Source organism: Anser brachyrhynchus, assembly GCF_964034855.1.
Source record: "Anser brachyrhynchus genome assembly, chromosome: 10".
Lineage (NCBI taxonomy): Eukaryota > Metazoa > Chordata > Aves > Anseriformes > Anatidae > Anser > Anser brachyrhynchus.
Window position 1 is genome coordinate 382340 of NC_137705.1, and position 27755 is coordinate 410094.

General features: G+C 51.4%; 3 protein-coding genes across 28 annotated transcripts in view; 2 read left to right on the top strand and 1 right to left on the bottom strand.

Annotated features, from left to right (window-relative positions):
• The window catches only part of TMCC1 (transmembrane and coiled-coil domain family 1), a 152916-nt gene extending 146962 nt beyond the window's left edge, over window positions 1-5954 (top strand). For all 24 annotated transcript variants that reach the window (XM_080605516.1, XM_080605517.1, XM_080605518.1 and 21 more), the window contains one exon: window positions 1653-5954. In XM_080605516.1, coding sequence (XP_080461642.1) covers window positions 1653-1967 — 315 coding nt within the window. In that variant the 3' untranslated portion in view covers window positions 1968-5954. The remainder of the gene's footprint in view (window positions 1-1652) is intronic.
• Window positions 1-25853, bottom strand: part of RBSN (rabenosyn, RAB effector) — a 187625-nt gene extending 161772 nt beyond the window's left edge. Inside the window, exon 1 of one of the 3 annotated variants that reach the window (XM_080605493.1) lies at window positions 25842-25853. The gene's annotated coding sequence lies outside the window, so the exon portion shown is untranslated. Of the gene's footprint in view, window positions 1-25831 lie in introns of all 3 variants that reach the window. The other 2 variants (XM_080605495.1, XM_080605494.1) reach the window with 2 other exon arrangements.
• A 436-nt stretch (window positions 25854-26289) lies between these two features.
• PLXND1 (plexin D1) overlaps window positions 26290-27755 on the top strand; it is an 80895-nt gene continuing 79429 nt past the window's right edge. The window contains exon 1 of the mRNA XM_080605486.1: window positions 26290-27755. Coding sequence (XP_080461612.1) covers window positions 26412-27755 — 1344 coding nt within the window. The 5' untranslated portion in view covers window positions 26290-26411.

Below are 27755 nucleotides of genomic sequence, written 5' to 3' on the forward strand. Positions count from 1 at the left end.
TAAAAATAACTGAAGAAGGCAGGATCACCTTAGCAGGCTTGGCTTTTGTCACACTTCTGGGTCCAGCTGCGAGTTGTGTTGAGTTGATGTGCATTCAGGCTTCTTGTTGTTTGAGGAGGCTGATCAGTTTTACCCATTACTTTCAGGTAACATAACTAAAGAGAAGCCTCATGCTTCATTGACAGACATTATGCAGTGGCAGAGAAATGTAACAGGTGACAATGACCTTTAAGTTAAGCTTAAAATAAATCAGTGTTTGTGGACAGTGGTGCCATGGCCTCTCGCAGTAAACAGCAGCCTCTCTGAAGAATGTTGCAATATTCAGGTTTCATTCTCCTTTCTCATTTAACACAGCAGGAAGAAGTAAGGTTGGAAACTTAAAATGAAGTGGGGGGTTCTCAGTAGCTTTTTTTAATCTTCATTTATGATTCAGCACTTCCGGTGTAAACTTGCAAATCAGTTTAGACTGTTCCTCAGCATTGCTGAGGAAAAGGTAAGCATTAAGTTTTCTTGCATGAAAGAACAGCTATGGGCATCGGCTGATGTTGCAGAGGAACACTTGACAGAGCTAGGTCTGTAGGCAGAACATCCTGGTTCCTATCTGAACATCAGTCTGAGGGACACTGCTGCTCTCTGCAGACTTTTGGTTGTTACCCAACGTTGGCCTTTAGGTCATGAGAAAAGCAGTTCAGAGGGAAGATTAATGGCAAAACTGTGATTTTCTATCTCCGAGAGAAGAAATGTGCCATTGCAAATTGTCCTAAAACCCCTCCTGCTTGTCAGTAGCCTACCTGCTGCACGTTGGCCCACTTGCCAAGGCTTGCTGCACTCTGGAGGAGATCTTCCTCCCATGACACCAGCTGTGCAATCCCAGCCCTGGCACTCCTCAGACCTTTCCCTGAGCTTGTTCAGCTTGCTAACCAAGCAGAATAGGGCTGAGCCTCTTTGATTAGTTACTTTGTTGACTCCAGTTTTTTGCCAGATTGAGCAGAGAACTGATTGGGCTCACAGAGGGGTCAGACGAGCACAAGCCAGGGAAAAGAAACTGATGGAAATGAGAGGCTCTGGTAAGCAAACAGAGTGGAAGAGGAGGAGATGCGGGCTGGACACGGCGCCTTTGTGCCCTCAGTGTCTCTTGAAACCAAAGCTGAGGTGAGCAGCCCACTGGGTAGCCCCTGCTTTCCAGACAGATGAAGGTTGTCTGGTTGCAGAGGGCTATTGGTGTCCTCCTCCGTCTGTGTCCGACCACAGGACAGCAGGGATGATGAGCTCTCAGGTGACCTTTATACCACCTACAGGGACAGACAGCTGACATTGCAGAGTGGCAGCTGAAATGCATGTTTCAACAAAGGCTGGCTTCTGCCCAAGCTGTCACCTTTCTCTGTCAAGCCTCAGTCATGTAAATGAGATCACATGTTTTGTTACAAACTGTAGTACCTAGTTAAATGAGGGACTCCTCAATCACATGAAATGGCACAGCCTCTTCTACTCCTGCTGCAGGATATGAAATCAATGTAGTGACTCATATCCTGCAGAGAGTGCGTGAGGAAGCTGGCTCTGGTCTGGTCTAATCAGTAAGATGAGTGCCATGGACCACCACGGGGGTGGGCTTGTAGGGTGCTGGCAACCGAGCAGTGTGTTCTTGCCGACAGGAGGCACTGGAAGCGTGCCAGACCCGCATCTCCAAGATGGAACTGCAGCAGCAGCAGCAGCAGGTGGTGCAGCTGGAGGGTCTGGAGAATGCCACAGCCAGGAACCTGCTGGGGAAGTTCATCAACATCCTCCTGGCTGTCATGGCAGTCCTCCTTGTCTTCGTCTCCACTGTGGCCAACTGTGTCGTGCCCCTCATGAAAACTCGCAATAGGACGTTCAGCACTTTATTCATAGTGGTTTTCATTGCCTTTTTGTGGAAGCACTGGGATGCCATCTCTGGCTACTTGGAACGGTTCTTGTCTCCCCCCAGATGATGGCATGAGGAATTGGCTGCGTCGCTCCCCTCCCATCACGCTCAGTGAGCAAGCGTGGCAAAGATTAGTCAGCAACTACTCCGCTGAAGTTTTAAAGTGTCCGAGTGAATTTGTTTACATTTAGAATAACGTTTTTTCTCTGCAAGATGCATTGCAATAGTATTTTTTAGATTTTATTCAAGAACTCTTTTTTGGCGAGAATCCTGGATAATTTTTATGTAGCATGGTTCTCTTTGGATGCAAATCTTAAGATTCTTTAAAGTGTACAAAAGAAATAAATAAAACACAGAAATTTGGAGCATACCAATGGGCAATTTAAATTGTGGCTTGAACTACTGTACTAAACCTGTCAGGAAGAGGAGAATGTGTTTAACTTAAGATGAGCAAAGCTAAATGTAGTGCACAGCCTTGAGGGATGGTACCACAGCAAACCTGTAACACTAAACTTTTACTGTGAAGTCTGCTCACATTCCATGTCCAAATATATGGGTTCAGAGTGGTTTCTTTCCTTAACAAGAGAAAATACAACGCATGGATCTCTTTCCCAACTCAGCATCTGGGTTTGCCATTTGTGCTAACCTGGCTTAGAGAAACTTTCTGTAAGGCTGATCAACTTTGCCAAGTATATGAAGTGGAAGCATCATGCCATACACAGTAACCGCACAGTTGTGCTACAGTATTTGAAGTAGTCCTTGAAATACTTATCTTTAAGCAGAAGCCCTTGGTCGCACTTTTAAGGTTTTTTTTATATATGTATATTCACAGATTTAAAAAAAATCCAAACAGCATACTTGAAGAGTGTAATACTCAAACTCTCAGTGCTTCCTTATTGTTTCTAATATAGGATTTTTTATTATAATTATTATTATTATTATTGGGGTTTTTTTTTGGAAGGGGTTGGGAGGGACATTACTTTTTTTTTTTCCTTTTAAATAAAGAAGTGATGTTTTTAAATGAAGAAATGCGTGAATAATTGTGAGCCGTCTTGTCCTGAAACAGTTTTGAGGAGGGCAGAAAGCAGTTTCTAGTGCCAGCCTGTCTGGAACACAGTGATGTTCATATGCCATTTACCTGTCCTCCTGTGCATACAGATGCAGCATCACGAAAAACATCTATCTTCTCCACACATTCTTGTCATGCAGGGTTTTGTTTGTTTGTTTGTTTTGGTTTTTGTTTTTGTTTCCAAATGTGAAAGAGAATATGTTTGTATTCCTCATGGTTATCATCTCTCATTCCTGACCTCAGGATAAGAATAAGGAATTTCTTTTCATCCCTTCCTAGGGAACAGATGGATTCTTTTAAGGAAAGAAATACTGATTCAACAGTCCACGTAGAGGAATGATTGTCTTGGAAATCACTCTGACTTAATTTTCAGATAAACTCCTAAAAATTGAAACCAAAGTTTTCCTCCTGTCAGGCTCTGATAAGATCACTTGTGTGTGTTTGTAGCAATCTCCTTTGTAGATTGTATCAGTGCAGTGTGCCATAGACAGCATCCTCTTCTTTAGCTGCAAGGGCAAGTACTTGGTATAGGTACCTTTTCAAAGCTCTAAAGGAAATGTCATTTTCAACTGTAGCTGTCAAGTCCCGGCAGCATGCTTTGCTGATTGTTGGTACAGGCAGTCAGGCTTCACATCCAGGGAATCTGGATTCACTATATATATATATATATTTTTTTTTTTTTAATTGGTGCCCCTTTCCACCGTAACAACATCAAGATTCAAATTCCATCTCTGTGAAATCCAAAAGGACTCCAGGACTCTCTTTCAACACCATTTATGGTGTTTAGTTAGATCTTGCTGGTTTTCTTCCCTCTAGGCTTAAATTCTGTCTAGGAACCAAATGTTGCCCCTGTGACCTAAACCAGTTGAGATCATACATATACATACATGGAACATGTACATTATATATATGTATATGTATGTGTGTGTGTATATATAAATATAACGCTTTATGCTCTGATGCAAATTCTGAACTTCAAGAAATTCCCCCAAAATAGGTTAACAGCCTTGAGGGTATTCTGACTGCTGGCAGGGGCAAGCCCTCCACTGTTCAACCATTCTTCTTCCTTCAAAGATTCTGTGTATTCTTTCCATGGTCACAGTAAACTCAGGTACACCCCCCCAGGGATTCCAGCACACCTGCCTTTGTCACCATATGCACAAATCTGCTCTTGTCCTTCTTAAAACGCAAATTGCCAATTGCAACTTAGTCAAGCCAAAAATAATCATTCTTTCCACAGTTGCAGACAGAGCAAAGGTTGCATAAACATTCCCTATCTGGACCATGCTTCTATCTCAAGTGAAATTCCATTCTGTTTACCACCTTTCTCTGGCTGATTCAAATTACGTGGATAATTGTCTTCTTCCCATTACTAGGTTTTGTCAGAACCAAAGGTGTGGATAACATAAGAAATAAATTGGTACGTAGTTGAAAAGTTTTGTTGCCTTTATTTCTGATACCTAGCTTTTGCACCTGTCTTTTTCTCAGTTTTGATCACACTAAATAGTTCACGGTAGGTTCTTATGCGGTCAAAGTAGGAGGGAGTTGAAAGCCAGTGGATTTGGACACTTAGTGCCACTCATCTGTAGTATTCGAAGGAAGTGTTTGTCCTTCTTTATATCCAAATTTCATTTAATGTCTCAACTGTGTCATTTTCAGAAAATGCCATTTGATAATTTGCCAGAAGGTGCAGGCTTAATAGAAACTTATCACCTCAAAACTGTTCGGTGAAGGCCATGTATATATGGCTCTGGACAATGTCTGTTTGTCTGTCTCTTTCTCTCTCGACAGTTTCTTCCATTCCAGAAAGTTGTCTGCAGTAATGCCATATATGATGCTGCATCCACTTTTCATATCCTAACAGAACTGCCATGTGTTTTGCCTTTTGCATTAGTAGAATGTTTTGGGGTTTTCCTCCATCTTCAATTCAAAGGTCTGTGATGATTTCTGATAGCTTAACAATGATTATATTGTTGGAAATGTGATTCTAGCTTTAAAGCTCCCTTTCCTTGTAAGTGGTTTTGTTTGCTTTCTTGATGAAGCATTCCTGGATGACATGTAGAAGACAGTTTCCACCATGGATGCGAGTGTGCATGTGTGAGTACCTTTTATTAGCCTTCCTTATGGATGTCAGCTTTTTAGTGACCATCTCTGAGTAGCAGAATGTTTCCCAAAACATTTCATATTCAGAGTTGAAGCAATTCTGAAATTGCTTAGATATGTTTAGCACATATCAACTTGGCATATAAAAAGGGAAGAATATAATGGACTGTGTTAGTTAAAAAAGCAACAGCTCCTCAGTGAAATTCTGTGGTTCAAATGAAGTTCATCTGTTTTCCCCCATTTGCTTTCTCAATGTAAGAAAGAAAAAAAAACATGCAAAAAAAATAACATTTTTAATTTTATGAAGTTCTCTTTCCTCTCAGCCTCATTAGTTTAGTTTAATGATTCTGAGCATGCTCACAGCAATTATTTCATTGGTTTATTCCAGTCCTGTGAGATTTTAAGGTCTGATCAGATGAAATGTTGAGTTCTGTACATGTTGCACTGGGACAGAAAAGCACTGTCTTTCAGCTTTGAAAAATATGCATTTTTTAAATTAAACAAACAGGCAGCATTGTAACAAAAGAAGCCAAGCTACAAAGGGGTTCGAGATCGGGTAGTTTTACCAGTTAAGTGAATTCTGAATGTGGCTAAAGAGTTAAAAACCCCGTGTGTCTGTGTTGTGTATGCCAGGTGGTATAGTAGTAGGCAATTGACTTAGCTGTAAGTGTGTTTTAAAAGTGTAAAAAATAAACAGAAAAACTCACTTGCACGGATTGAAAAGTACAGAAATGACACTTGTGAACGTAACACTGTAGTTTATAGATCTTAAGCTGCTAATTGTTGAGAGAGATTTACATTTGTCTTGTCTGATTGTTGCAGATTTATCTGCAACACTTTTACTGTATATAAAAAAATTTAAATAAAGACCTCAGCTATTAACACTGGCCTAATTTGCATGTTTCCATGGGTGCTGAGGGAGGGGATCAAGAAAAAAAGAGGGAGGGTGTGAAAAGTGTGCTGAGCCCTTGCCTGAGAGCTTCAAATTTGAGCAAGTTCTCCATAAATCCTATTATCAAACTTCATCCCATGTTCAGACATACACCACCTGGCCATGGTGAGAATAAATTGGCTGTTTTGTGCAGAGGAGGAGGAGCATCACTGCATTATTCTTCATCCATTTTGTTCCAGTCCCCTGATACTCCCACAGCCCGGGACAGCCCCTGGACAGGGGTCACTGCTGTTCCCCACAGGTATCTGACCAGTTTGTACCGCTTGCACGTCACAGGGTTTGTTTGCCCTCCTGAGCTGCAGTGCTGTAAGCCTCAGTTGGATCGTGGGTACAATTAGATGAAATGACTTGCCTGAGAGCTGTCTTTGAAGAAGGAGCTGGTCCTGTCTGTAACCCAGATTGCCTCAGTGGAGATGGCTTTGGGGCTGGCTCTCACGTCTTTGGTCTTCTTCCTTACTGGGTTTGCAGGATCAGCTCAGTGCTGGGCTGCACATGCAAAGGAGGGTGCATTTCCAGCCACCTGCATTTCTCACGTGGAGATTGTCGTGGAGCAGGTCCTGGCCCCAGCTCAGCTTTGAAGAGGAAAAATTCAGCTGGTAGGGCTGCAGTCACTGACCAGCAACCCATTCCCTCTTCCTCTGAGGAAAGGTCAGAGAGCCTTATGGTGTTGGTTGGACCACCACTGTAAGTATAAATATTTTGTCTACCAAGTTTTGCAGAATTTTTCAATTCTTTAGTATTTGTACAAGCTGGGAGCGGGCAGATTTCTCACTGATATGGAGAAAATACTCATTCTTCTTGGTTTTGGCGAGCTGGCCTTGAGAGCAAAGAACCAAGAGGGGAATGGCAAAAACTTTTTAAGGGAAGGAGATTTTTCTCTGTTTTCACAGAAAGATACAAATGCTACAAAAGATACAAAAAGATGAAAGCGCAAAAGCAACTGTTTTCAGTTGTTTTCTCCCCACAGTATCCTGGCAACTAGAAGGCAAATTCCAGCAGGTTATGGATGGAGCAAGTGCATGGGCCTGCTTTTGCTAGAACTGACTCAGGACAGGACATGGGTGTTGCTTGTGAGGTTTAATGTTTCTGCATTCTTTTGAGGGTCACCTGATAGGGGCTGGTTGGACTGACTATGGTTGCTGCATGTGGCCCAGGATCAACAAGAGGGCACAAAGACCAAGGGTGGCCTTCTACATCCAAGTCAACAGTTTTAATCCCACCATTTAGAGGATTAGGAGTCATTACTCAGCTTCTGGTTAGTCTGTGGGAAGTGGTTTGATAGCTCCACCCAGGTCGCTGGAGACAAACAAGGCTGTAGCAAGGGTACAGCTATGCTGGGTTGCAACATGGAGGTGGAGGAATGGCTGACCTTTCTCACTGGAGTACACACTCTTTCAGGTCAAATGGAAACATGATGTGTTGATAGTTGAAATTTGGGCAAACAAACAGTGCTCTACAACAAGACGTGTCTTCAAGTTGTTTCTTAACAAGCAGTAAGTCCACTTTCTCCTTGAAAGGGTTGGTTAGTGGTTCGGTGGCTTCCATTGGAATCTCCCGCACTGACTTCAGAGGTCACCAAAAATGTAAGGAAGTGGGTTCTCTGCTGCCTGAGCTAGTATGCAGTGGAACACCCCTGGTCAAACCAGCTTCCTTGAGGTGTTACGTCCTTAACAAGATTCCCTTTGACCTTAGGGATAAGAGTCCACGTGCTCTGCCTTTCACACCTTGTACCAGGCCTGTGCCAAGGGGCAGAACAGGTAATGCTGAAGCAGAATAGGGAACGCTGCCTGAGGAGCAAAGCAAGAAGAGGACGGAAAGCTCTGGTGGTTTTCAGCCTCCCTCCCCATTGCAGGTTTGCCTGTAGTGCTACCTGTGTGCAGCTGATGTTCAACTTGCTTTGCTACACACAGTAAAGCACTTAACCCTTAAAGGGTTAAATGTCAGTATCTGCAGTGACAACTTCAAGGACATCCCTGTCTCCAATTTCATTGTTTAAGGAAGGAATTCTTATGCCTAACACTATCCCTGATGAGGGAGTAGGAGCTCAGTGAAGCAGCCGAGTGCGATGCATGACACTGCAGTAGCTCTCCATGTGCTCGCTCAGCACCCCACTGCCAGCAGGTTCGGGCATTGCTGCCGCACCTGCACCTCACCCGCGTTTCTCCAGCTCCTGGATGTGAATGCAAGCTCCGGGTCAAGACAGCTCCCCTCCAGGCTTGTCCTTTAAGTGCCATAGCAGCCAGGTGAGTGGGCTGTAGGTGAGAACGGAAGGAGCGAGAGCTTTCTGTTTGCTCAGGGAGGGAGCCAGGAACCAGGAAGCACGGTTATCTGCGCTCCGGCACACCCTGAGAGCTAAGTGGGCATTTTGGAACTGAACAACCTGCTCGCGTGCGGGGGGATCACGAGGCACGGCGGGGATCCTAGGAAGCGCATGTCACGTTTCACCCACGGGCGCTGCTCTGCGGAAACGTCGTCAAGGAGCCAGCACCCCTGGGCTCTGCGTGTCGCCTCGCGCACGGTGGGGTGGCGTGGATCTGCAGGGTGGGAATAGCGGTGCTCTTCCAGACCTCCCGGGAACTTCGGTTATGTTGCTTCCCAAAACGTGCTTTTGAAAGATCTTTTTACTTATTGCAAATAAGCAGGCAGCAGGCAGGGCGGTGACGGGGAGCGGGGCCCAGGTGCAGCGCTCCGTGCACGGACACCGCGGCCCTTTCCAAGGGAGAATCCCGACCTCTGCCCTCTCCTCGATGCAGGGCACCTTTGCCTGGGGTCCGAGGTGCCCGAGCAAGCCCCGGGCGGGGTTACGGACCGTCCTCACCTCGAGCGTTTAATGAAAGATTTGGGCGGTGCGAATCGGATTCACATTAACCCGAGGAACTCCCAAGCAAAAAGCCTCGACGGGGCCCTCCCGCAGGGGCCCTCTGCCGGCTCCCGCCCAGCCGAGGCTGCCCCGGGCCCCCCGGGCAGCTGCGCCCCGCCCGGCCCGCTCCGTGCCGCCGGCCCCGCGCCCGCCCCGCGCCGGTCTCTGGCGCCCCCTGGCGGCGGCCGAGGGAGGCCGCGGGGAAGCCGCGGGGCCCGGCCCGGGAACGGCGCCGCCTCCCGCCGCTGCCGCGCCTCGGATCCGCACGGGGGCCGCGGGACCTGCCTCGGCCCCGGCCCAGCCGCTGGCCGCGCACAAACGCACCTCGTCTGCGGTGCGGGACGCGCTCCTAATTAAAAATAAATAAATAAAAACGAGAGAGAAAAGCCACGAGACGTGGAGGTTCTCTGGGGGCAGGACAGAGAGCGCAGGGGCCGTGGGCGCGCTGACAAGTCCCCGTCTCCCGGTGCCGCGGGGGGAGGGATCGCGGCGGCAGCGGGGCCGGCAGGGAGCGGCCGCCTCGAGGTGCTCTTTGCAGCAAAATGCCGCGGGCCTCGCCCCAGGCTCTGCTTGCAGCCAGCGCCTCTCGCCAAGCGCTAACAGTGCCGGTAATTCGGGGGGGGGGGGGACGGACACGGCACAGAGCGAAGGTGGGACCCTGCGGTGTGCGGCAGTGAGGTCTGCCCCGTGGCTGCGGGCTGTAAGGCTATACAGCTGTCCCGGGCAGGGTGCTGGCAGCGATACACCTGTAACGGGGCTGCGGAAAGGTCGCCCGCTCTCCCTGCCAGCAAAAGCAGATCTGGAAATCTGGGGCTCCGCCCTCCCCTCCCTTTTGACTTGTTCTGGCACATCAAGAGGTCACAGGAGCTGCCGTGGAGCCCCTCACAGCATTTTACTAACTCAGGAACTGAGCGAACGGGGATGTCCTATCTGCACTCTGAGTGACCCAGCTCCCTACGTGAGGCCCTGCGGGGACAGCCCAGCCCTACGGCCGTCACCCAGCTCCTGCCTGTGAGCAGGGGCCTAAGGCCGAGACTCGGTGCCTCTGGGCCCCTGGCTCGGGACTGGGCTGGGTACAGGCACGGCCGGGTCTCCCATGGCACCGCCAAGGGGGGTGCTCACAGGGCGGCCAGCTGGTGTGGCGACCTGCTGCACAGGGAGAGCCGGCTTTTCCTTTCCACCACGCTGACTGATAAGCACAAAATGTACCAAAAAGAGAGGGAAAGGTGAACTTGCCCAGTCTCCACAATTGGTATGGGAACACAGGCAAGGCACAATTTGTAGGTAGCGATAACAGCTCTTGTTCGGCTAACCTAAACGTGTTTTGCACACAGACAGCACCAATCAGGAATGCTGGTGGCAGTGAAGTACAGCTGGATTGCTACTATCTGAATTAGAAGAAGGTTTTTATTTATGTTCAGCTCGCTTCCTCTGCCCCTGGACGCCTGCACTGCTGACACTGGGCTGGCCACTGCCTGCTGCAGGTGCTGGCCACCCAGGGACCTGCCCTGGCGCTGGCCTCCAGCCCCAAGCCTGGTGCCTGTGGCTGGGTGCTGGAGCAGCAGCGTTGCCCGACTTGGTGCAGCGGTGCTGTAGGACCCCTCGCATGCAGGCAGCCCCTGGGATGGCACCCGGTTGAGCCCATGCCCCTCCGGGCTGGCTTGGATCAAGCCCCATGCTGCATTTACTGAGGCTGTGGCACCTGGCAAAGCTGGCACGTGCTCCACCGCTTCTATTTTTAAGATGTTCCTATGAGGGTGTGCATGGTATAGCTGCCAGTCCCAGCTTTTTTAGGTGGGGCGATGGCAGAGCACGGCAGGTCAGAAATGGCTGCCCCTGCCCCAAGAGACGGGGTAGCCAGAGGTGGCACAGCCCCAGAGACAGCTGTAACCATGCAGGTGCCCTGGCCAGACCAGTGTGTTTCACACTTTGGTCCCCCTGCTGAGACATCTCCCCCCACAGGACCAGGGCCAGGCAGGACAAGGTCCCTCCAGGCTGCCTGTGCAAAGCTGGTGAGCAGGCAACCCTGCTGAGGCCCCCCGAGCTGCACTGGGTGGCCAGACAGACGTATCACAGCTCACGGACCTAGCTGGCACTCTCCTTGCCACTGACACCAGACATGTCCCTCCAAGTGCACAGTGCAGAGACCACAAGAGCCGTGATCCCCCTCCTGGAGAACCCCAGGGCTCCCTCCTGGCCCACGGCAGCACTGTAGGTCCCACTGAGCAGACACGGTTTTGCTCTGGGAGGCTGGGATCAGGCACTGGACCCCAGCCAGGGGTTTTACCCTGTGGGGATGGGTCTTGAGCAGGGAGCAGGGGCAGAGCAGAGCCAAGAGTCTTTTTCTTGCCACACTTCCCATTTCTGCCATTTGTGTCCATCTCTGTGGTCCAAAGCCAGAGCACAGCTTTTAAAGGTGCTCTTTTCGCTTCTCCATCAGCACACTCCAGCTCTGACTCACTTCCTTTCCCATTGCTGATCTATCTTCGGCCAGTGCTGAAGGAGGTTCCACTGTGAGCAGCCACAGGCGTGCTTTGGTTTGTCTCCTTCAGCAGGAACATGCTGAGTAACTCCCTGGGTCACACACAGTTGCTAAGGTTCAGGATATACCTGTGCTCCTGCAAGCCCTGTCCCCTGCCCCCCCCGGCTGCTTAGGAGCAAGCCCACATGAATCAGCGCTGTGTTTGTTTGTTTCCTTTTTATTGTTGGCTTTCAGCTCATGTGCGCTTGCCTGGAATGTTTGATTTTTGTCTGGAGCATCTGGAAACGTTCAGAATTTTGGACAATGCAGGTCATTGTCACAACATGTAGGTCATCCATCCCTGCCCTTTCAAAGTAGGAAGATCTGGGCAGGGTTGATTTTATTTATTTATTTATTTATTTATTTATTTTTTCACCAGTGAAGCCGCTAACGTGCTCAGAGCTCTGGCTCAGGATGCATTAATTAATCCTCAGGGCATCCTGCCAAGCAGCCTGGAAAGAGCAGCCCTCCTCCAGCCAGGTAGAGGGAGCCGGAGCCGCGTACACCGGGCTGCCGGCTGCGGCTCTGCGGACCAGGCTCCTGGGGCCCTCGGCCGGCGGCTGGGCCGGACGGGGACGGGGTCGGGGTCCCGTGGTGCGGGGCGCGGGGCTCCCGACGTGGGGGCTCGGAGCCTCCCGCGGCCCGGAGCCGTCCCGTGGCGCGGCCGCAGGTGCCCGGTGCCCGGTGCCCGGTGCCCGGTGCCCGAGGCGCTGCAGGGCCGGCCCTGGGCGCGTCCCCTCTGCCCTGCGAGCTGGGGCAGGGGCGGTTCTTGTCACGCTCAGGAAAAGTCAGATGAAGCCTGGTGCTTTTCCACCTTGATTTACTATCAGCTTTGACAAGCTCTGTCTCTTGGCTCCTCCGATACTGCCAGCTATGTCTAATGCTGTTGATTTGATAATATATCTAATCTGGCTTTCTTGAAAACGGCCAGTATCTTGGAGCTGCTGTTCTCCTACTTGAACCATCTTCCTTCCTTGTGCTCTTTCTATCTTTCCCAGCTGGGGCCAATCTGTCCGGGAAATAGTCCAATTTGCTTCCATCTGATGGGAGCGGATCCCAGCTCAGTTCCCTTCATCTACTCCGGAGTCAAAATCAGCCTGGGTCATTATTTTGAAATCATTCATATTCCTCCTCTGCATTTTTGCTGCTGCTTTTCTCCCTCTGTGCCGTGTCCTGCAGGGAACAGAGGCAGTGGTGAAAATCTTTCTTCCTCCAGGGTCTGCACCAAGTCACCACTACCCATTCAGTGCAACACAGGTGCTGCAGCCCACACAGGATAGTCCCGTTTTTAGCCCCTCTCGTGGCCTGAGGAGGAGCACCAGTGTCCCAGTGCATCGTCCCAGCAGCGAGCACGTTGCAGGGCCTTGACTCCCACCTGTGGGGCTGCTCCCAGAGGAGGGGTGCGGCAGCCCTCAGCCAGGGGCGAAGCTGGCGCTGGCCAGGGCATAAACACCAGGGGCTGGGCCCTGCTGAGCTGGACTTGCCTCATTCTGGGGGAGAGGGAGAGAAGGGAAGACTGGTGCTTTCTGAGGCAGGGGGGACGATCACAGCCAGGCTGTCCCTTGCACTGGAGCATCCTTGTCTCACAAGCACCCAGCTCCAAATGTGCACTGGGGATGAGCCCAGACCTTAGGCATGAGCACAGCACTGCAGAGCTGGGGGGTGTTGGTGTGAGCTCAGACATTGATCAGGGCACCATCACAAGCCGGTCAGGTTGGAGGCTGCAGAGGCGTCCGTTCATCTGCATCACTTCTCGGGCGGTAACCCCGCTCCATCAGCGCCGTTGGATGGGACAAGGGAGCTGCTGGAACTCGGCTCTCATCCTGGGCACGGGTCTGGTGCCCAGCACCAACAGCCCCTAACGGCCCTGATCAACCCCACCTGGAGCCCCAGGGGCCAGGAGCTCGTTTGAGCTCAGGGCTTAAAGGCAGCGGAGGGGGGCTCTGCTGGAGCTTGTCCTTGCTCAGTATGGAGGGGCTGTGTCTGCAGCACCCAGGTCTGTTCTGCAGCTGCTGAGTGAATTGCTGGTGGCTGTGTGCACAGATCCAGAATCAAACAGCTGGGGCTCTCAGCCCCGAGGAACATCGTCAGCAAGATCAAGAGAAGTTGCTTGCACCCAGCTCTGAAGCACAGCCATGCTGAGAGCTGTGCGTGGTTCCTTGCAGTGTGTGGAGGCCAGGGCCATGCTGGGGGCATCCTGTGGAGCTTCAGGTGGGTGAGGTGAGGCATGCAAGAGGCTACTAGGACACCACCTCTTTCTGGGGGGGCCTTTGAGCATCATAATTGCAGTAGTGCTTGCCGTGTGTGCCTCCCATGTCCTGGGGAGCAGAGGTTGGTAAATGCTGGGGCAGCGCTCCCAGCCTGCCTGCCTGGGGGCTCCTGGAGTGCCACCAGTCACCATGGGTTGCACAGGAGCTCGGCTGGCATGGCCCTTGGCTGGCCGATGTGTTTAGGTGGGTGCCTGTGACTGCAGTGGCTGGGCGTTGCAGGGAATGGTGTGTCTGTTTGGTTTTCTGTTTGTGAGCTTGTAAGCAGAGTATTTTTAAGCTTGTAAGTAGATGAATGCAACCTGTGGTGGAGTCCAGCACTCCTGAAGGAGGAAAATGACATGGCATAAAGTGGGAAAAGCAGAACATGGTGCATGCGTGTGCTGACTGAAATAGGGCTGAGTGCAGCATTTCTCTGTGATGCCTGTAGAGGATGCGTGCTAAAAACAGTCACTAAGCTTTTTGTAACTTGGTGGTGAAAAGAGAATTGCTGCTGAATTGTCTAGTTTATGGATCCACTAAGTTAATTAACGGTGATTGATAAGCCTCTGCCAGAATGAACCATGCCGTGGGCTTATCTGTATAATCCCTGTTTGTGCATCTAAAGACTGATAGAGCCAAAAATCTAGACAAAAAGATAGGGCTGAAGATGTATGGTAATGTTTTGGAAATTTAATTTAGTGTAGAAAATATCCCTTTTAAAGATGTTATTAACTGCTGTCAAGTGACAGCCATTTGGCCTTCACGTGCCCTAGATGAATTCAGTGAAGTTGTATCAGACCTCTTCTGAATGTACCATCTATGCTGCTAACCAGGCTTCTTCCCTGGCACGCTCTGGATGCATGAAATCTGCATGATTGCTTTGTGATGGGGCTTGTCAACAAAGACTACAGCTGGGTTATGAATCACTTTAATTTGTCATGTGAGCTGGTTTCACACCAATGTCTCTAGAGAGAAAATGCTGGAAGGTTGGGGGAGGGAGGAGAGGGGATGTCAGACACAATCCCCCTACCCTGGTTCTTGATGGAAATGTTTCTCCATCTTCACCAGCTAATGACTAGTCCTAATTTAATGGAATGAAGTGAAGTGGCCAACATAAAATGTATGTGTTTTGTTTTCACATCTGAGTCTAACATAGCCACAAGTCACAGTCTGAAATGATTGGGGGTGTTATCAGTCACACAACCTGACATTTTGCCAAAAGGTCTCTTTTGTCTCTTCTCTGAAGTGTGAAAATGAGGGATGTTATTTCTTGTGCTCTGTAAAGAAAAATGTGGGTTGCTGAGTCTTAAGAAGCCATTAGATGAAGGAAACAGAAAAAGGAAGAAGACAGGAAAGAAAAAATCCTACTAAACAACAACAAAAGAACAACCAGATGCCTTCCTTCTGATAATCACGCAAATACTGGACCTCTAGGGATGCTTAATGGAAGACATTTTAGGAAGCACCTGAAAAATTGCCATGGAAGTTTCCCAGCCGTCGTATTGTCTACTGCATCCTTTACTGGGATGGTTGGGGGGTGGGGGTGGGGAGAGAGGGAAGACAACAAAAAGTCAAATTTGATTGTTTTATTTTGTATTTATTTATTCAGTTGTCATTAATAACAAAAATGAAACTACCCACCCCTGACTGAGTTCCCTTGGCACTTAGTTAAAGTATACAATTATGCAAAATAGCCAGACTCCCACTGCACGTTATCCCAAGCAGCAAAAACATAAACCAAACATAAGCCCTTCCACAGAGACAAATTACTCACCCATCAAAAGAATTACTCACTATGGACAAGTAGACTTCTTACAAGGTTGACTTAAGTGTGAAGATGAATGTTACAGCTGGTGAGAATTCATTAGTCAGTGAATGTGCAGCAAAGGGGGGAAAAAAAGAGATAAGGAGACATGGATTTTTTTTTTTTGAGGGGAAGAGGTCTTACAGTGTGCTGCTCAAAATGAAGTCTCTTCTTCCTTTCCCAAATCAGAGAGATAAATGATCATGTGTCCAACTTTAAGGTCTTAATTATCCCTAATAAAACAAAAATACTTTCCTCAAGTATATTTGCATCAGTAGATAGCTTGCAAACAAGACTTTGCTCCCTAAGAGAGAGGCAATGAGTGCACAAACCCCTTTTTCTAATGCTCTCAACATGTTCCCTTTTTTTTCCTGATACGTACAGAGCCAGGGATCTGTATGGCCACCTTGTGATCTGGCTGTTTTGTGGCTCTCTTGGCATTTGCTAGTGTCAGGGCTGATTAATATGCTATTGAAAACCATCCTCTGCTTGTCCTGAGCAGCCAGTACAACTCCACGGCTCTTCCCAAAAAATTAGGAATCTGGCCTCGCAAGGAGCAGCTCCCCACAGCAGCCGTACTGCAATTCTGGTAAACAACATATGTGATGATGAGCTGCTGAAGCTGCTGTAAAGGCATTTGATGCTTTTGCATTTCTGTTCCTGCGCTGCAAGCAGAGCCCACCTGTTGGCAGCATGAAAGGAGAGGCTAAAATTCAGCATCCGTGCGTGTGATGACTGCAGAGTATCACAGTCCCTCTGGATGAGGGTGTCAGACCCCACAACAGCAGAGCACACCTGGGCACCCAGCTGCATACCCCAAGCTGAAGCCAGCTGTGTGGCCAGTGGGCAACGTGCCCGGAGTCTGTCTGGCACCTCTGCTGGGCATTACGCAGGCCTGGGGCTGCTCCAGGACAGCTTCCCTGGCTACCTGGCGTTTCCTAAGTCTGTTCATGCTGCAGTAGCTTCCTGGGATGCCTCCCTCTGCTGTCTGAGTCCACAGAGGTTGAGCACATGAGCAGAGGGAAGAGCTGGCCCACTTGTAGCAAGCAGACCTTGGCTTTTTTTGTCTGATTTGGGAGCAAGGAGCTCTAGCCAGTTGTTGTGATTAGGTCCCCGTGCAAAACAGATGCAAAGTTTTGTGCAACAAGTGAAAAGGCATAAGTGAACCGATACAGCTTCTCTTGCTCTCTTTCCCCATCTATTGTTTAGGATCAGAGCTATTAGATCTGAAGCTAATTAAGTATGAGACCCTAGCACAGGAACAAAAGTATTGGCCACTGGTTCCTTTAATGATTGTCTGGGAGCTGGAGTGTGATGTTCCTTTGGCACAGGGGCCACAGACAGTCTCTTGTCTCTTTTGACTTCCCCTTCCCCCAGCTTTCTGTGTAGAAAGAAGGAAAGAAAAACAGGTTTGCTAATAGTGCCAATCTGGAGGCAAGAGGTACATTTACATTCAAAACCTGGCATGAATGTCCAGCCGGAGGAGTTTCTAAGCAAGGCAAAAGCTAGCAAATGAAAGAAGTTGGGCAATTACGCTCATTTGTCTGCCTTGTTTTCACTGAAATAATTCAGGCAAGGCCAACTGTGTTACTCAGATTCTCTAAGGTATAATTTAGGCATGAGTTGTTTACAATCAACTCTCATTTGCATCAACTGGGAGAAAAACATGGGTTCTGTTGGATATTTCAACCAGCGAGTTAATTACTAGTTTAACCACTAATATTTATTCAACCTTCTGCATCAGAGCAGCCAGCAGGCCAGATCTGCCACTCTTGCTGCTGCGCTTACTCTGCAGGTTTCATGCAAGAGGGAGAGGAGTGCAGTATAATTTTGCTGAGCAGGGACTGGTGCCACAGATGGGTTAAGTGAAAGCCCTGGAAACACTGGATCTGCTGGGAACAACATGCACTTCCTTTCTGCAGTCCCAGGAATGACCTTAAACAAAACTTTTGTTTGCTGTGGGCCGTGCTCTGTCGTCCCTGCTAGCCGTGATTATCGAACGGCTTAGCAAACGGCTCGATGGAAACAGGACTGCTTGTGGGATAGGAAACCTCAGCGTGTGCAGGAGCTCAGGGACTGGTCCCCAGACTCCTACTTTTGTAAGCGTTGCTCAGAGGAGGCTAAACACTGCTCAACAAGGCTGAAATGAACAGGGCAATTGATTGATGGCTTTGATTGAAACCAGAAGTAAGTTTTGCTGTTTTCTTTTTAAACATGGGTTTAAATAGACATCACTTAGAAGAATAATGTCGATCAGAAGATAAACCCTGTGCATGAGAGGACCCTGAAGGTGAAGAGTACCATTAAGGAGGTTAAAAGAATCTGCCCCTGTATGACAAGCTGTTCTCTGTGTGAGAGGACAGAAAGCACCGGGAGGGAGATAAGGAGATTACGAGGTCAGATTCCAGGTTACGGAAACCTCGGTGGCTTGCTCTGTCCTGGGCACCTCTGCACGGGCTGCAGGCAAGAGCCTAATGTGTGCCAGCTGTAGTGGGTTTAGTGCTGCTCATGTCGCTCCTCTGGGAACTGGCCCAAATCCATCGGCTAATTCTTGCACACCAGCAGCTCTTGGGGTAGGAGAAAATTTGGGGTTTGTAGCTGCCTGGCCTGAAGGAGCCTGACAGACAGGGAGGGGAAAAGCCCAGTATTTTGTGATAGGTCCCCTGAGTCATCTAGCAAAACACGTTTTCCTGCCATAACCCCGGCAGACCCGGGGTCACCTCCCCTGCCGGCTGAGGCTCAGGGCTGGGGTCCTGCCTCGGGTCGGTGCCGCAAGGCAGGCGGCAGGAGCTGCGGGTCCGCGGCTTTGGCTCCAGGAGGACCCAGAAGCTGCCAGAGCCCGAACCTGGCCTGACAACATCAGTAAAACGGGTTTGTGCCAATCCTGGAGAAGAAACCCTACTGCCACCCACCCCCAGACTGCCACCTTCAGCACTGAGCCAGCACCTGCAGCTTGTTAGCCCTCGTTAGTATTAAAGCTTCTTTTTGCTGTCTCCAGATGAACACCGTGAAGCACAGGGCTGGTGCCATTTTCCTAGCCTTTCCAGGGACAGGGTGGCCCCAGTTCAATGAAGCGGTTGCTCTGCTCTCTGTTATAACACGTCACTTGTGTTAAGCTTGGGTAGGGCGACGTTGTTTGTATGACTCGTTCTGTCCTGCTAGGGGTAGAAGACCCCCCTAGAAGGGGGAGTTCTCCTGTGACATCCACAACCCCTGAAATACATTGTATGCCTATGTACAATGAGATGTGGATGTGAAAATAGCAAAAAGACCACTGCTTAGGAAGATGGAACGGCTGATAGTCAGGGGTCAGAAGTACCCCAGTCTTTATGGTGTTTATGTTTTAAAACAGTGAGTTTTGAAAGGTCATTTTAATTATTTAGGCTGTTTGTTTGTCTCTTCTTTTTCACTTTCCCCAGCTGTACCAGCAGGTTGCCCCTTCTTTTTGCTTTACCACTCTTGCTGCTCAGTTTCAGGGTCACAACTGCTTGTGAGTGTAGAGCAATGGGTGTCATTCTACCAGGCTATCCACATAATCCAAAGAAAAAGCTCTTTTCACTAGTTTAAAGAGTCGCATGAATGTTTCCATTAGTATGCAGTTTTTAAACTTTGTTTTTTTTACAATATTGATTTTGTGGTGAGTTCAGGCGCAAATACACTCACATGCATGCAGGCATGCTTATTCTACATAGCCTATTTGCAGCCTAACCTGTCTGCTAGCTCTCCTTGCTAGTGCTCTTCCGCTACAAAATCTAAAATGCTACAACCAATCCAACATAGGACTTGCTGACATTTTAAATGTGTATGTGCTTATGTGGTTTTTTTAGGTATATATGTGTATATACATGTGTGTGAGAGACTTAAATTTTGGCTTATCTTTAAGATTAATGGATGTGTTGACTGCACATAAGAAATGTGTAAACCTCTAAGACTGTTGAGGTCACTAAGGAAATGTCAAGAACGAAATCACACTGTTTACAATATGTCCAAAAATATACAATACCAGACGACACCCCACAAGCGACATTATACTGAAAGACAGCTATTAGAGGCAATGTAAAACATATGCTGTTGGACTCCGCACATCAAAGATTTATCTAGAAATCGCAGATAGCAGGCCATTGTAAGATATAGGTATGAAAGTATTTTAGGTTCCCTAGTAAAAAGTAGTGGATGAGTATGTTTGTAACTGACACCTACTAATTACTGGTAAGATACTGCAAGAGGCTGACCCTGTATCTCTATTCAAATGCCAGGGCACAGTGCAAGAACTGCAGGACCTGATCGTCCCATGCGGAGAACAACGAGGTTGAGGAGGACCTTCTTGTAACAGCCAGGTACTACCTTGCCCTTATTAGAAGTGGCACAGGCATGTTCCGGGCAGAATTTGTGTCCAGGTGGGGATGCAGGGTAGGGTATGGGTCTGGCAGCAGGCGGGTTGGCTGGTGGGGGGCTCTTGGCTGGAATTCAGGGTGGGATGGCGCTGGGGTAGAGGTCAGGGTGCTGGAGGATGGGACTGTAACGCCGTGAGGCGCCCTGGCAGGGTTAGGGTTAGAAATGCTGATACGCTCAGTTTATTGCTATGAATGATAATTACTGCCAGGATAAGCCCTTGAGATGATGCTGTCAAGGGCTATCTTAACAAGGGCCATGGCTGGGACTGGCTGAGATGGGGAGGCTGGGGTTAACACCAGCTGGGGACTGGGCTAGCAGAGACTGTGAGTCAGCGTTACAGCTGGATACAGAAGCTATGGGACCATGTGCTGGGCTGGGTTTGGCAAGGGCTGGATGCCTGACCTAGACCTAACGCATTGACAAGTGACTTGAAGCTAGAGCTGACCTTGGCAGGAGCCCAAGAATTTGCACGGGCCCTGGGTCCAGCGGTGTCTGCTGGGCTGGGTTCAGGGCAGGTGGTGGCTGTGGCCGCTGGGCTGGCACCAGCACAGGCCCTGTTGCAGGGCTGGGATGCCACCAGGGACGCATACGGGTTTGCCGGTGGCAGGGCCTGCTAGGCTGAGGATGTTCCTGGAGCTGTTTTTGGGGGTTTGCTCTGTGCAGCAGAGTGCTTAGAGCCGGGCATGCCAAATAGAGAGTTGACTCAGCTTGTGAGGTTTTAATCAAAATGCTTAGGTTTGTATTAAGGTGTGCAAAGCAAACAGTAATTATAAAGTTAACCACATTTCAACCCTTTCACTTAAAAGCACGTAATGAACATCAGTGCCGAAGCCTCAACAAGTCCTGCAAACATGGGAGAGAATAGTGTCAAAACTACTGAGGTAAGTCAAATCGCTCTGAATTAACAAGGGTGGTGTGGACCGTAATAATATATTTACAGCCTGGTGATTATTCTGTGAGAAAGAAGGGAAGGGTTTAAATCCTTGTTTAGTTTAAGCTGCATTTTAGTGCAGCCGGCCCTTCAGTAGTACGCAGTTAAAAATGTAGTCTGTCAAATCCCGCTGACATATTTTGGCAATAGATATTTCCTCTAATTGAAAGCAATTGTTGTGCTGTAAGCTTTCCTCCTTTCCCATTTGTTTTGGTTAACGGGTAGTAGTGGCCTGTCTACTTAAGCACGTATTGAGCAACTGCTCACTGGAAAGTTAGCATATTGCAAAGAGTGTGGCACGATCCTGCCTGACTTCATAAGGAAAAACTTCCTCCGGGCTTTGGCGGGGGACATTGAACAAAGCTGGTGGGATCAGCCCCGCTGGCTGCCGTTGCAGGGCCTTGCCGCTCGGGTCAGCTAGGGGCTTCGTGTGCGAATCCTGGGGTAAGAATCAGGCTCGCTTCCAAGGCGGCCATGCTTTGTTTTGAACAATCAGCCCGGCCCCCGCTGCGAATCCCACGAGGGGATGCTCTGCTTTATGTTGCGTTCGCTTCCTTTGCTGGGAGCCAAATGCTGCATCCCACGCTGCTGGAATTCAGTCAGAAGTAGCGGGACCAGAGCTGGGGCCTGACATGGACGGGACGCGGCCGTCCCTGCGTCGGGCGCTGCTGTGGCTCCGGCGGCAGCACCGGTCCTTGAGCGGGCTGGGCCCCCCGCCCCGGGCACGCCGCTGCCCAAGCAGCACCGGGGGCTGCTCCCTGCCCCCCCTGCACTGCCGCTGGCCCCGGTACATGCTCAGTTTCTTGCAGAGCAGAGCTGGAGACATGTTTGAGCTTACTGGCTGTGCTTCCAGCCCCGATGGGCTCTGGGGGGCAGTGAGCGCTGAGCACTTTCTTAACCTCTAGAGAGAAAACCAAAAAGCAGCAGGTCACAAAGCGGACCTGTGGGCAGGTGGGGAGCCTGCTGCTGCTGCTTCCCAGCTGAGGGCCCAGCCTGTAAAACCAAAACTCTTTTCCACCCTCAACACTGGTGTCAAATCCCAGCACAGCCTACAAAACATACATTTTTCATTGCCTGGTGATAAACCTCCTTGTCTGGAAAATCCTGCCATTATTGTGTGTGTGCGAACTTTCACCAGCACTGAATCCATCATTAACCCAGAAGGAGACCTTTTCATGCTCGCAACCTCTGTCTGCACAGCTCCTCTCTGGAGGCGAATCCCTCACGGTGAGCACGTCAGCCGGCTGCACGCTGCAGACAAGGTTATGACTGCATTACACACTCTGCTCTATATTACGCTGGGAAAGGTTCATCTTCGAAAACAAAGAGATTTGAGGGGGAAAAAAGCATGATTCTTCTCAGAAAGCGCCACATGTCCCCATAAATCCTTCTCACCCTTGCTCAGACCAGGGCTGGAGGCCAGCAACACGGTGGCAGTGGAGCCTGCCAGTGCAATTCCTGCAACAGCCATTTGCAGTGAAGCCTGAGCCCACACCACAGCTCATGCTTAGATTAAAGGACGTTTGGGAAGGGACCTTGCCTTAATCTTTCTGCTAAGCACCTAGCAGAATCCCAGTGTGCTAAATCATTAGTAATAACAGCAATGACAGTCTGGCCTCCTTCTCCATGAGCTGTGCTCACAATATAGATTAGTAACAATAAAATAGGGACTCAGTCCACGCTCATCCAAAAATATACTGAGAATTGCTAATCAGTCTATTTCCAAGCCGTCTGTTATTTCTGAGTGCCCTGAAGTGTGTTTTTGAGCACTTTGCTGATGCATCCAGCCTGATGACACTAGGCACTAACAACTAACTGGACAAAGCAGGGTGGCAGGCAGGACTGGACAGCATCAGATAAGTGTGGTGATCAGGAGCAGTTCTTGTGCAGGTAATGATTTCTCTGTGTCTGAGCGCATCTCTGCTCACCCTTAGTTCCCCTTGCACTTCCTCAGCACCTGCAGACCTCCTGGCATCCTCCGTCCTGCCTCTGGAACCCTTTCCTCAGAGAGCCACCAGCAGCCTCTCTCAGGATGAGGACAGTGCGTGAGCTGGACCCCTGCTCTGGTCCGGTACAGCTATCCATCGGCCATTTTGCATCGTTATGTATTTGAGAGGGAAAGAAAGCGGCCAAATGGATTCAAAACAAGTGCTGGTGAATGTGAATCTACCCTATGGTCTCCCACTAGCCTGCCCTGCAATCTTATAGAAAATGAACCAAAGATCCCACTTAGAGGCAAGGTGTGAAGGAGATAGACAAAAATGAGACCTGGCTGTCTGGCCCGGAGCAGCGGTATATTCCGATGTGACCTGGTGCGGGCGGGCGACTGCCCAGCAGCAGCTCCTGTGTGACCGAGGCCGAGCGTTGCCTTTCCTCTGCCAGGATGTGAGGAGCCCACCCTGTGGGGGCGTGCGGTCCGCGGCTTGTACCCACAGCAGGACCGTGGCTGCTCCACGCAGCCCCGCACGCCTCTGCCCTCCTGTGCAGCCCAGCCCCAAGCACCTGCGGTACCCACGGGGTGCCCGCACAGAGGGAGAGGTAGCCCTGCGAGCCTGTCCCGTGCACGTCTGCTGAGTCAAACCCCACCATCTCCCATGTGCAAGGGTGAGTTTTCTTCCCAAATCCACAGGGCACTTTATGGTTACCTTGCACACAAACCCCACTAAATAAATAGATGTTTATGCCCCCTGTATTAAAGTGATTAGGTCCCTTTTTTTTTTTGACAGTGTTGAGTCAATATAACCTGAGTAATTGCATGAGTAACTCATGTTTCCCCTAAAGGGAAACTGTTCTCATGTAAATATTTATTAATAATTAAAGTGTTTTTGAGTTCTTATGCACACAGCCCCTCTCCCCCACAGAGATATCTGAAAAGCTGTTGTCTTTAAACCTGCACAGGAGTCACACAGGAAGGGATTTTGGCAGGGGGGTGAATGCCTATTGCAGGAGGCATGTGGTTTAATTTTGACCTTTCCTTTTTTCTTCCTGAACAAAAAAATAACGGTGAGATCTGTGTATGAGAGATTTAAAAACCTCTACTACTCCATTAGGAGCATTACCCTGAAATACTCACTAGAGCTTCTAACAGCCCAGATAATAGGGGTGGGAAATCATTTCTGGAAAATATTCCCCTCAAAGCATCTTACCAGAGGATTGTTTCCTAACAACAACAATAAAATCTTTGTCAAACAATCCTTCAATACCACAAATATTTTGGCTTTAATTGTATCAGTGTAGCTAACTGCTCACCATAGGAAACGGGAGTCAGAGCTCCTGGGGGATTTTTTTTTTTCTTACAAAGCAACTACTGAATACCTTTGGGTAAGTCAAACATTTTTCTATGCTCTTTGGCCTATATTTTTTTTTTTTATTTTTAACTGACTGTAATCTGGAACCTAATTTGATATGCCTTAAAAGGCTGATTCCACATGGAAGATGCTCTACTATCAGGATAAGCAGCCATAAGAAATCCTAAAATAGGCAGATTAAGGGTTTGGGATCATGGGGGTTTATTTCTATGCAATTAAAGACACGATCACATTTAAATATTGCTATCTTGTAGTTTAAAAAAAAGATCCAACAACTGGGAGTCCCACATTCAGAAACAGCTAATAACTCTACTAATTAAGGATATGATTACCAGAGACAATGAGTTAGATAGCACGAAAGCACAACATTTAATTCAATGCACATTTTCGGTGGACATGGCGTGGCCAAAGCAGTTGCGTATTAATTAGTGCTCTGAAGAGAGCAAGGAGGACAGGAAGGGGGTGAGGAAAATTGGCAGGTGTAGAAATGAGATTAGACAACGACAGAGGATTTTCCTCTCCAGAACAGAAGTCGTGCAGAATTCTCATCAGCCTTGCTAACATGTTTTGTATAAATGAAAATAAGCATCACGAGAACGGGCAGGGTGGCAAGGCACAGCGTGGGGACAGGAGGGAATGCAGTTTTCCAGGGCTCGTCTGATTTCCTACCCTTGCTTTAAATGCTGACAGCTATTTGTGGATGGTGAGGCGCTTCTGTACTCAACCCTGTGCAGGGGACACACTCCCCTACGCTCCCCTGTTGCAAGGAGACCTGTGCTGTTGTAATGATACACAGTTGTAGCTGCATGGTGAAAGCAAGGCTACAAGCTTCCCCTCTGCTTTCCTCCACACGTGGGTGCTCCGGCTAGGTCTCTGATCATAGTGGAAACTCAGGATTGAGACGAGGACACTAAGGGTAAAGCTATGTGCCTGGCTTTCAGCTCTGCCCTTGTTTTGGCTGGAAGCATCCCCAGGGTGCCAAGGGCCGGGGTACCACAGCGCATTGCAGCGCGCTGCAGCCCACCCGTGCCCCCTCGGCACCTGCCTGCGGCCTGGGCGGCTGCGGGGCTGCAAGCTCTGTGAGCAAACAAGGCGTCTGTTGCACAGAGCGCAGCCCTAAGAGGCTCCTGCCGCAGGATCGTTCGGAGCTTTCTTTGTAGTCTTACCTGGCCGCGCTCCTCGGTTTAAGAGCATCCCTCCCCACGACGAGGGAGTGAGCACATGTGCCCACGGATGTGGGAAGAACTGCCGGGGATGTGAATTTACACTTTCACCCACCCAGGTAGAGCGTTCCCACGCCGATAAGGAAGGGTGGATCAGAGGCTGCGCTATCTCGGGGCCATCCCCCCCTCCCCCGTGGATTTCAGTGGGTGGAATTTGGAAATACCGACACTTCTTTCTCTTTTTATATATTTATTTATTTATTTATTTATTCCCTTTCTACAGTTAAAGAAGAGCCCGATGGAGGGCAGAGGAGACGCACGGTCCTGTTCCGAACTCTGCCTTCGGCTCCTCGTGCGGGCAAAGCTCCCTCCGGAGGTGGGGCCCCGAGGAGCCGCACGCCGCTCCCCGCTCCCCGCGCCGGGGGCCGGTGCCCGGGGGAGCTGCCCGCGGCCGGGGCCGGGGCCGGGAAACGACCCGGGGCCGCGGCCGTGCCCGGCGACCCTCCGGGGCCGCGCTGCCCCCGGCCCCCCGCTCCGCCCGGGCTCGCAGCCGGCAGCGGGCGCGGCCGCCCGGACGGGACGGGACGGGACGGGCCCGGCAGCCCCGGCCCTGCCCGCCCCGGCCCGGCCGCCGCCTCCTCGCGCCCCTGCCCGGGGCCGGCCGGCGGGGGGCACGTTCCCCCCGGCTGGCCGCGCCGCTCCGCCGCCGGGGAAGGCGCCGCTTCCCTCGGCCGCCCCTCCGCCGGTTCTGCGCGAAAACGGCTGGGGAGAAGCGGGGGGGCGGAGGAGAGCCGTGCCCGGGGCAGAGGGGCCGCCGCGCTCGTGCCCCCGCCCGGTGCGGGGCCGGCCCGCGGCGCGGGGAAAAATATCTGCGACTTAATCATCTTCACATGACGAACCCCGAATAAGAAAGAAGTGAGTAACGCCAAGAAGGGCGGGGGCGGGGGCGGGCGGAGGGAGGGAGGCGCGGCCGTGAGCGCGCCCCGCCGCCCCCCGCCGCGCAGCGCCGCGCACCCGCCGCGGCCGCCACTTCCCGCGGGCGTCGCTCGGCGGCGGGCGCGCAGCCCCCGCAGGAAGCGGCCCCGCGGCCCGGCCCCTCCCGCCGCTCGCAGCGGGCTCATGCACTCGGCGGCTCCGCGGCGGCGCGGGCGGCGGGATGGCTCCGGCTCCGGCCCCGGCCCCGGCCCCGGCGGCGGGCGCTGAGCCGCGGCCCCCCGCGCTGCTGCCGCTGCTGCTGCCGCTGCTGCCGCTGCTGCTGCCCGGCCGCGCCGCCGGCCTGGAGGTGCAGCGCAAGTTCCTCTCGCCCACCCCCACCAACAACTTCGCGCTGGACGGCCCCGGCTCCCGCGTCTACCTGGCGGCCGTCAACCGCCTGTTCCAGCTGTCGGGGGGCGAGCTGGCGCTGCAGGCGGAGGCGGCGGTGGGGCCGGTGCTGGACAGCCCCCTGTGCCACGCGCCGCAGCTGCCGCAGGCCTCCTGCGAGCACCCCAAGGTGCTCACCAACAACTACAACAAGATCCTCCAGCCCGACCCCGAGCAGGGCGTCCTCGTCGTCTGCGGCTCCATCTACCAGGGCCTCTGCCAGCTCCGCAGCATGGCCAACATCTCGGCCGTGGCCGTGCGCTTCCCGCCGGGCGGCAGCGACGCGGTCACCGTCTTCCCCAGCATGCTGAACGTGGCGGCCAACCACCCCAACGCCTCCACCGTGGGGCTGGTGCTGCGCCGCGGCGGCGGCGGCGGCGGGGCGCGGCTGCTGGTGGCCGCCACCTACACGGGCTTCGGCAGCCCCTTCTTCCCCCGCAACCGCAGCCTGGAGGACCACCGCTTCGAGAACACGCCCGAGATCGCCATCCGCGCGCTCAACGCCCGCGGCGACCTGGCCAAGCTCTTCACCTTCGACATCAACCCCTCCGACGACAACATCTTCAAGATCAAGCAGGTCGCCAAGGCGCGCCACAAGCTCAGCTTCGTGCGCGCCTTCCTGCAGCGCGGCGCCGCGCCGCCCGCCCGCCGCCCCTACGCCTACCTGGCGCTCAACAGCGAGGCCAACGCGGGCGACAAGGAGAGCCCCTCGCACAGCCTGCTGGCCCGCATCTGCCTGGGCGACGCGGCCGAGGCCACGCTCAACGGCAGCGGCGAGACCAAGAAGCTGACCGAGTCCTACATCCAGCTGGGGCTGCGCTGCGGCGGCGCCGCCGACGCCTTCACCCGCCTCGTCTCCGTCTTCCCGGCGCGGGCGGCCTGGCGCAGCCCCTCGGGCCCGGCCGCGGCCCCGCCGCCCGAGGAGGAGCTGCTCTTCGGCGTCTTCGAGCGGGCCGGCCCCGGCGGCGGCGGCGGGCGGCCGCTCTCGGCGCTCTGCGTCTTCCGCTTCGCCGAGATCGAGGAGACGATCCGGGCGGCGCGCAACTCCTGCTTCGTCAGCCCGGCCGCCGGCATGGTCACCGTGCTGGACAGCGTGGTGCAGGGCACCGGCCCGGCCTGCGAGAAGCGCAACATCCAG